Source organism: Hibiscus syriacus, unplaced genomic scaffold (genome assembly GCF_006381635.1).
Source record: "Hibiscus syriacus cultivar Baekdansim isolate YM2019G1 unplaced genomic scaffold, ASM638163v2 tig00116943_pilon, whole genome shotgun sequence".
In the NCBI taxonomy this organism is placed as follows: Eukaryota; Viridiplantae; Streptophyta; class Magnoliopsida; order Malvales; family Malvaceae; genus Hibiscus; species Hibiscus syriacus.
Genome location: NW_024063478.1, coordinates 81,988 through 91,759, shown reverse-complemented (window position 1 = coordinate 91,759; position 9,772 = coordinate 81,988). Strand labels below are relative to the sequence as shown.

General features: G+C 34.7%; 2 protein-coding genes across 2 annotated transcripts; both read left to right on the top strand.

The window, feature by feature from the left end:
- The first annotated feature begins 1,656 nt into the window (after positions 1–1,656).
- LOC120188314 (protein SHORT HYPOCOTYL IN WHITE LIGHT 1-like) lies at positions 1,657–3,405 on the top strand. Its single transcript, XM_039191771.1, has 4 exons — positions 1,657–1,895; positions 1,992–2,201; positions 2,571–2,636; positions 3,104–3,405. The coding sequence occupies exons 1-4, from the start codon at positions 1,671–1,673 to the stop codon at positions 3,245–3,247; spliced, it is 645 nt and encodes a 214-aa protein (XP_039047702.1). The 5' UTR covers positions 1,657–1,670; the 3' UTR covers positions 3,248–3,405.
- Positions 3,406–4,740: 1,335 nt separating this feature from the next.
- On the top strand, positions 4,741–8,323 carry LOC120188315 (pentatricopeptide repeat-containing protein At2g16880-like). The gene is given in 5 exon segments (XM_039191772.1): positions 4,741–4,891; positions 5,941–6,231; positions 6,234–7,745; positions 7,748–8,029; positions 8,032–8,323. Coding segments are annotated over 4 exon segments (2,280 nt in total). The 5' UTR covers positions 4,741–4,891; positions 5,941–6,032; the 3' UTR covers positions 8,319–8,323.
- The last annotated feature ends 1,449 nt before the right edge of the window (positions 8,324–9,772 follow it).

Genomic DNA, 9,772 nt, shown 5'->3' with positions numbered 1-9,772 from the left:
GCTTTTTAGGAATGGTAACAGGGCGGGTTTAGGGCGGGTTTTGCTCCCCCGTCTCTGTCCCCGTCCCGATACCCATCGGGTTTTTTATCGGACACTTCTTCGGAGATTTTTTTTGTCCTATCTCCGAACTTGATCTGAAATGTTGTACCCGAACCCGACCTGATCCCGAGAAAAACTGTATTTTTCATTAAAAAAATAGACACTTCTTCGAAGATTTTTTTTGTCCCGTCCCCGAACTCGATCTGAAATGTTGTACCTGAACCCGATCTGATCCCGAGAAAAACTGTATTTTTCATTAAAAAAATAGAAAACTACATTATTTACAATTCAAACTACAGTCACAAATTCAAACTCAATTATGAATAATTGCCTAAACTCCAAAATAAAAACACATACATAATTATAAAAGCTAGGGTTTAAGGTTTATATGTTTAGAGTTTAGGGTTTATATTATATAATTAATATAAAAATATAAAATATTATATATATAATTAATATAAAAAATAAAAAAAATATTATATATATAAAATCGGGGCGGGGCTGGGCGGGGTTACCTTACCCCAAACCCGAACCCGAAAAAATCTCTGATACCCGACCCGACTCGAACTTGGCCGGATTTCGGATTTTCCCGTCGGGTTCGGGTCATTTTGCCATCCCTTAGCTTTTATATGAAGTTTTGGTTCATCTCCAGTTCATTCTTCGATGTTTAGAGTTTGTGCAGCTGCTGCACTGATAAAAGCTCGAATGGCCTTTTTGTCTTTGTATATTTCTCACAGTTTGCATCAATTTTTTTCCAACTAATTTCAATTAGTTGTTCCCAAGTTCTTTCTGCTGCATTTGGGGAAAAAAGCTAAACTCCCTTCTGATATTCCCCTGTTGTATGAAGATCTACCAGAGGCATCACACCGATCAGTTCCTGTACGCAATTTGCGATACCGAACATGTCTTATCAATCAGTTCAATGTAATGTTGGTAGGTTTTACATTTTTTAGAAATGTGATACAAATAAATCAAAATTTATGATTAAATTGATATTTTATCTAAAATTTAGACGTTAAATTAAAAATTAATTATTTTTAAGATATTACGTTATCAAATAAATTGATAAACAAAAGTAGAGATGGTTATGGACAGGGTTGAGTTTTTAATCTCTTAAATCTGACCTAAAAATTAAACCTCCTTCACGTGCATTTGAATCGACTAGGGTTATGAGGGCTCCACTCGATCCAAAATTGAATTCAATCTTTTTAGTCAAGACTTACACTTGACCTTATCAAACCTATATAAATTCATTTGCATTAGGTAAAAAAAGAATCTAATTAAAAAATAACATAGAGTTACTATTGTAATTACCCTAAATATATAAGATATAATTATATTATTATATTAGATCGAGTTTTTTCAAAGATTTTACCCTTCAAAAAACTCAAAACGACCCAAACTCATATTTTTAAAAAATAAAATAAAATTTGACTCGAATGGATCGGGTTGGGTTGAAACCCGTCGGATCCGGGTGAAATAACCATCCCTAAACATAAGTGATTAAAATGTAATATTTTAAAATTAGTAATCAAAATGTATTAATTTAAAGTTAGTGATCAAAATAAGATAGACTAAAAAATACAAGTGACATTGCTTGTAGTTACCCCTAATCCTTTATCCTCTCGGGTATGTCCTTTCAGCTCCAAGAACTTAAACCGGGATTAGCTTTGTTGCCGATACCTGTTTACGTTTTTTCACAAATGGCGATGGCAATAGCTTTATCATGCAGCCATCTCAGTCCTACAGCTACTAATAAACTCCCCCACTCCTCGATCTCTCCACCCACAACGCTTCCCTTCCCTCTCAATTCCTTCAGCCTCAAAGCCCCAATATTCCCCATTTGCCGTAGCCAGGTTGGTCTCTTAATGGAATTTCGAAACCCCTTTTCTTCAATTTTGCTAAATCACCGGTTTGTTACTAAATTTGTGTGTGTGTGTTTTAATTTTCAGTATGATAGCTCGGGTTATGAGGAAGCCGAGGCGGTCGACGAACCTTTCTTCCGTAATTTGGTTGAAGAGAGCGACGACGACGACGACGACGAAACAGAGAGCAGCGTGGATTTATTGATGAGATTCTTGCAGAGCATGTTCAGGAAAGTCTCGAAGCGTGCCAAGAAGGCTTCTAGATCTATCTTACCTGCTGGAATGTCGCCCCAACTGGTAAAATACTCAAATTTCTTCTTGGTCTTTGTCTTTGAATATTGTCTTGATGCTAAGAACTAACCTATGTGTTGTGATTTATTGTAACTCTATATGTTCACTTTAAATTCTCTTTGCAAGTGTAATTACTGCTAATGGGGCTTAAGTGAGTGTCTTATATATATATATATGGACATCGTAGTCGAATATGGATATATTTTCAGATATATATACGGACATCATAGTCATGCTTGAAGTGTTAATATTGTATTGCTGTGTAAATTAGCAAAATTGTTAGCTCTGAGGCTCATTTGATTTGCTTGTTAGTGCAAACATTGACTCCTATTGGTCGTTTCTCTGTATTTCGGATCTCGACCTTGGAAAAATCAGGTGTCTTTTGCAGTTGATGGAGTACTCTTATTGGCTGCACTTTCCATTCTCAAATCACTTCTTGAGGTATCAATCACTTTATCAGTTCCTAATTTCGTATATGGTTAAGATACCAGTCTATGTTACTCGGATACGAATATGTATCTGACACAGGTATGGTTAGTTTTTTTTTTGGTAAAGCTTTTCATGTATATTGACGTGGAGGCCACATCTTCGTATCCATATGTTGGGCACAAGTGTTGAACACGGGTACTTGAAGAAAAATGAAGAGTCTGAGTAACATAGGTGTCGGTTGATGCTGCTAGTATGATGTTTAAGCTTTGACTAACGCTTGAATACAGCAATAGATTTTCATTATCTTAAATCTATATCTTGTATGCTTTACCTTACATGATATAAATAAGCTGAGAATTCAGATGGCCTAAACCCTAAACCAAACCATTACTATAGTTGTTCATAAACCATCTTCCCCTTGCTTTGATGATGAAAATAATTGCCAAAATCCGAAATGATATGAACTATATTGATCACAGGTGGTTTGCACTCTTGGAGGCACTGTATTTGTCGTAATACTTCTCCTTCGCGTGATCTGGGCTGCTGTGTCGTATTTTCAATCGATTAGCAATGCTTTTAACCAAGGTGGGGGTTCCTTCGGCGCTTCACAGCCAATAATATAACCTCATCATTGGCTAAAGATGGGGTTTTGGAAGTTTTTTTTATACAGATGTGCTGCTGTTTCCTCTTGCACATTTGACTAGGAAAGGGCAAATATGACAGCTGTGTACACCTTTTTACACTAGTACTATTGAATAATTGATCATATGGCGTAAAAGAACCAGTTGAGATGTTAGGAACTCAGTTGAGCCTTCTTTTTGACATCAATGGTAGCTCTGTGGCTCATGTTGAGAAAGGAAGATTGGGTTTCTATGGTTTAACATAATGGCATTATTTACATCTTTGGCAACAACTAGAGGGAGCGTTTGCAAATTGTTTCTCGGGTTTTTCTAGGTCGTATGGTTCTTTCAGGACCAGCGTCGGTACACAACCAGTCGGGGTGATTTACCACGACTCTGTTCCGTCGTCACTTGTGAACAGAATGGTAAATCAGTTGCATCAAACGTATGTTCACCGTACTCGAATGCCGAAATCAACCGAGCACTGGTCGATACTGTTGAATGATGTCTGGAATTACTCCATTCAAGGGAAAATATTGCTGAATAATTATGTCAAACTATGTAAAACATAATACGTCATAAAAATAATATGATTATGGCACGCATATACAAACATGTTAGAATCTATGTAAATAAATTATTAACATACAAAAGTGTATAGAAATTTATAGTATTTAGTGAATATAAAATAATATAAAAATTTATTAAAATAACATAAATTGAATACAAATATAATAAAATTCACATAAATAATTTATTAAAATTTATCTAACTAAAAGTTTTATATAAATTTACAATATTTTAAATTTTTAAAAAATAAATCACTTCATTTTGGTCTAAGCAAAATGAGAAAAAAACCCTCTAAATAGTTTGTTTGTTTCTACCCTAAACTGGTATATAAATATGCATTAAGCATGGATTTAATCATTAGATATATAAAATTTTTAATTATTTTATATAAAAAATGTATAAATATACGAAGAAAAATACTAATTTTTTCATTTTCCAACTTCGATAATAATTATTAGCGATAGCAGGGTTAATTGTACCGAACATTACCCATTGTCATTTAAATTTTAAATTAATCTTTAAACTCTATAATATTTTAATTAAAATTGTTAAAATATTAATATTGTAATAATTAAATCTTTTCGTTAATCTAATCATCAATTTGAAGTCAACTTAAAATATATATTTTTGATTAACTTAAAATAATTTTTAAAAAAAGGATTTAATTATAAACCAATATATCTACATTATGAATAATTTACATCTGATAAAAGAAACAAATAATATAATTAAAATTTAAAAACATCTTTCTAAGACATTCAATTTAAATTATTTATGCAATAAACATACTCATATTTATAATTCGATTTATAATTTCACATCGTATTTGAAGTTTGAGGTCAATTTAGAACATAAACTATAAATTGGGGATGTCTGTTACAATAATCCTTATTTATACTTCGAGTTTTGTTTAGTTTTCTTCCCTCTTTCACTCCGAGTTTCCGAACTCGGAACAGCTTTTGCCATAGCTTTCTTTGACTTGCAAAGATGTTCTGCTTAACTCAACTAGCCAAAAACTAAACAGGATTTCTGAGTTTTCACCTTTCTTTTTGGGCTTGCATCACCACATTGCATAAGGTTTGATTTTCATCTCCCCTCTCTATTTTTCTCCTTTTGATTTCCTTATATTATTCTGCTCAAAATCATGAATCTTTCTGAAAGTCAATTGTTTGATGTGAAATTTAGGGGGGTTTAAATTATTTTATTATGAGGCTGATTTTTCACACGAATTCTTTGTTTCGTTGTTACGAATTTATGTTTTATTTGCTAGTAAAATATAATTTGTTATAACTACGAATTGAGAGTATAATGAATTAAAAATGTATATAATGTAGTAATTTTTACTGGGTTTTGCTTTTGAGTTGAAAAGAAATGCTCACTCGCTCAACTAAATGAAAACGAATGTTCCCCCTTCTGAATTCTAGTTCTTTTAGGCGGCCATTCCTGCCATTGTTATCCAAACTTGAAATAACCTAGCTGCCTTTTTCCGTTGGAAGGCAACATCAATCACCAAAGACTATGCATATCTTGTATTATCACGATTTCAATATGAATATGATTTGGTGGGTGATCTTTGGTTGAGCATATTTAATTCAGTCGCTTATGAACTGAGTATTCTTGAAATTAGTTTTGTTATAAGTGTTCAAGGATTTTTGGCGTTTATATGAATGATGTAAATGAGGAAGGATGGAAAATTTGTTAAGCAAATGATTAAGATTCATAACCACTTTCTTACTTTCTACCTTAACCCTTTGATTTACAAATGTTCAATCTTTTCTTATTTCAATCCTTTATACCAAACAAAGCCTTTGAGTTTTTCTGTGGCTCTAAGCTCCATCATGCCGCTTTGGATGAAAATTTTGGGTTAAAGATCTAACTCTAAGAGTTGCATATGAAATCAACTTTTTCTCTCCTTATTCTATATGTGGTTGAATGGATGTCTAACCGTGAACTGGATTGTGTCGAAAAGATGTATTTGGATGGCTTTGAAACAATTAAAATTGTGGTGAACTTTTAGAACAAAATAATGCAAAAATAAAAGTATAGCCATAGGTGAGTCCTCAACAGATTTTTCATTTTTTTGTTTATGTATCTAACCAAACGACAATGTTTCTATTCAATCTCAGGTTGAATTTCAGGTTTCCGCCATTGCCATCTTTAAAAATGCTGCTTGAGAAACAGAAAGCAAACAGATAGAAACCAAAAACAAAAGGCAGACATGAACCAAACAGAGTCAGAATTGCTAAAGGCCTTAACTAAAATCATACAAACCTCAAAAAACCCAACAGATTCCTTAACTCCTTACACTCCTCTCCTAACTCCAAACATTCTCCAGTCCCTGATTTCCTCTCCTTCCCTTTCCTCCTACCCTTCCACCCTCCTTTCCCTCCACAAACTCTCCCTTTCCCTCTTCCCTGTCTTTCTTCTTCGGCTTCTTTCCTTCTTTCTATTCTCCCTCCCCTCCTTTCCCACCACAAATTCTCCGATTCTAAGTCCCTCCTCCTCTCCTTCATTTCCTCTGATTCCCAAAATATCCTCTACAACTCCCTCATTAACAACCCATCTCTTTCTAAATTGAAACCCCTCCTTGAAATCTCAGTTTCCAGCTATGTCCAATCAGGGAAACCTCATTTAGGTTTTGAGCTTTTTAGTGTCATGAAAAGGCTTAAAAGGAAACCCAACTTGCTTACTTGCAATACTCTTATGAACGGGTTAATAAAATTCCCATCTTTACATTCGATCCAGTTAGGTAAGCAAGTCTTTTATGATTCTATTAAGCTTGGTGTTATTCCCCAAACAACTACTTTCAATATTATGATTTTAGGGTGTTGTTTAGAAGGTAAATTTAACGAGGCAATTTCATTTATTGGGAAAATGAAGGAATTTGGTTGTTTTCCTGATAATGTTTCTTATAACACAATTCTTGGGTTTTTCTGTAAGAAAGGAAGGTTAAAGGAAGCTGGGGATTTGTTGCAAGATATGAAAGAAAAAGGGTTGATTCCAAATAGGAATACATTCAATACACTTGTTTCTGGATACTGTAAGGTAGGGTGGTTGAAAGAAGCAAGGAAAGTTATTGACTTGATGGTGAAAAATGATGTTTTGCCTGATGTTTGGACTTATAATATGTTGATTAATGGGTTGTGTGGAGAAGAGAGAATTGAGGAGGCGGTTAAGTTGAGGGACGAGATGGAGAATTTGAATGTTTTACCAGATGTTGTTACGTATAATACATTGATTAATGGATATTTTAAGTGTGGGGGTAGTGAGGAGGGGTTTAAATTGGTTGAGGAAATGAGGGAGAAAGGGGTGAAGCTGAATGCAGTTACTAACAATATTTTGGTTAAATGGAATTGCAAAGAAGGGAAGATGGATGAAGCAAGTGAAAAGGTTAGGGTGATGGAGGAAAGTGGGATTCTGCCGGATAAGGTTACCTACAATACTTTGATTAATGGATATTGTAAGGCTGGGAAATTGGGTGAAGCCTTTGAGATGATGGATATGATGGAAAGGAAAGGTTTTAAGATGGATACTATTACACTTAACACCATTCTTCATACCCTATGCACGGAGAGAAAGCTTAAGGAGGCATCTGAGTTACTGACAAGTGCTAGTAACAGAGGTTATTTGCTTGATGAGGTTAGCTATGGTACTTTGTTAGCGGGATACTTTAAGGATGCTTTGGCAGACGAAGCATTGAAGCTTTGGAGAGAGATGAAGAAGAAAGAAATTGTTCCTAGTATCATAACTTACAACACCATAATTGGAGGGCTTTGCCAATTGGGAGAAACTGAGCAAGCAATGTGCAAGTTTAATGAGTTACTTCGGAGTGGTTTAGTCCCTGACTCAACTACTTACAATACTGTTATACATGTGTACTGCAAGGAGGGAAAAGTTGAGAAAGCATTTCAGTTATATAACAGATGGTTGAAAAGTCACTCAAACCAAATGTCTTTGCTTGTAATATTCTGCTTTCTGGTCTTTGGAGTGAGGGTATGCTGGAGAAAGCTCTGAAGCTCTTCAATACTTGGATTTCGGAAGGAAAAGTAATCGACAGGGTTACTTACAACACAATGATATCAGGCCTATGCAAGGAAGGAAAATTGGAGGATGCATTTCGTCTCGTCTCTGAAATGAAAGAAAGGAATCTAGGCCCTGATCATTATACATATAGTACTATTCTTGGTGCTCTCTTAAGCGTAGGGAGGATGAATGAGCAGAGGAATTCATGTCAAAAATGGTTGAAGTGGAAAAATTTCAACAGTCCTTACAGATAAAGGAGCATAATATCAAGACAAGTGAGATGACTGAGGTATATGATCCAGATTCCAATGCTTGCTCAGAACATATCATTGAACTGTGCAATCAGGGGAGATATAAGGATGCTATGCGCATTTTTGAAGCATCAAATCAGAAGGGAGTTACTTTAGATAAGTCCGCCTATATTGTTTTAATGGAAGGACTTATCAAGAGGCGAAAACGCTTATCAAAAGCTGTCCCATAGAAGTCAATATTTCCTGGAAGTGTTCAACAGGAAAATGTTATCACTTTGTGTTTGACTTAGATTGAACTGATTGGAGAGTTACCCCTTTCTTCACTTGGCCATGGATGAAGATACTTGAATAAGTCTGCCTGCATTGCTTTGACAAAATCACTTTTGATTAGGCATAAAAGCAAGCCGAAGCTGTCCAGTAGTAAGCAGTGTTTGTGGGCCAACATTTACACCATGTTTTTGACTTGGATTTAGCTGATAGATTAGAACCTCTGGTAAATATTTCTCTCTTCAATTGGTTATAAATGAGAAAATTCCTAGAAATTGCTTGGTTTTCATCCCTTTTGCATGGTCGAAGAAACTTCCAACGTTAACAAATACCTGATCATTATTTGGTACATATTTGTTTATTTTGTGAATGATTTTACTTAGTGGCACTCTAGTTGTTTGCCTTACCTCATAATTTTCTATTGCCGCATCCTGCTTATGTTGTTTGAAGTTTCTGAAGCCAATTTGATGAGAAAGATTCCACATAGATGTAAAAGGCAGTCATGTAAGTATGTGCATGTGCATAAAAATATAATAACCACCTGCATGCATCAATGTTGCTTAAATTGTAATTGGCTGTGATTTTATGGGATAACTCTTCTGTTAATAAAAGAGCATTACATATTAATGTTGTCCATCTGCATCGGGGAGTCCTAAGAAGTTGCATCATATGTCGGCCAAGTCAATTTTGAAACATTTATTCTTTGACTGAGATATGGCAAGCTGCTATTTGATAGTGAATGACAATTAAATATCTGCTAGTCATTATAGGTAAACTTGTTAGAGTAATGCAAAAGATAAATCCTTCATCAGTATTACAAAAAAATTTGTGTAATCATTTAAAACACTCGATGGCAAAAAATTAAAGAACCTAGGAACTATTGTTCAAATATATCAAAACAATATGATACGATCATCATAAGAAAAAGAACTAATAGCTGAGTAATTGTAATGATCGTTGTTGCCTATATCAATCTAGTTATCTTAAAACTATCTGAAAAATAGCACTGTGGATCTTGGCTATGTCATCCGATAATTCTAGAAGATGTAATGGAAACTTTGACAGTAAACCATGGGAAGCTGATCAATAACTGAAATGTGTACCGTATTAGGATACCATGTACTGTACTGGGTTTCGTTTGTTCTTTATTTCATAAGTCTGCGAGTCTAAAATCCATCGGATTGCTTGTGGTCTTTCAGGGACGATAATAGTTTGTTGGATCATGGTAGTATTTATGGCAATGGAATTTTCAGGGTTCTTGCAAGAGAATAGGACTTAACATGAAGTGATAGTTTATGGGTGAAAGTTGCTGGAAGCTGGATAAGCATGTTGGCCTCACATCCTTCAAGGCTTTTGTCATTCATAATAAGGTTTGGGTATATGTAAATGTAAGGCTCCATGGACTAGTGCATTGCTA

What these genes read in the sequence shown, in the direction of transcription:
- LOC120188314 (XM_039191771.1), top strand. Translation starts at nt 1,671, where the DNA reads ATGTCCTTTCAGCTCCAAGAACTTAAACCGGGATTAGCTTTGTTGCCG. An exon ending in CTGGAATGTCGCCCCAACTG is followed by an intron (nt 2,202 to 2,570) that starts GTAAAATACTCA and finishes TGGAAAAATCAG; the next exon opens with GTGTCTTTTGCAGTTGATGG. An exon ending in TTCTCAAATCACTTCTTGAG is followed by an intron (nt 2,637 to 3,103) that starts GTATCAATCACT and finishes TATTGATCACAG; the next exon opens with GTGGTTTGCACTCTTGGAGG.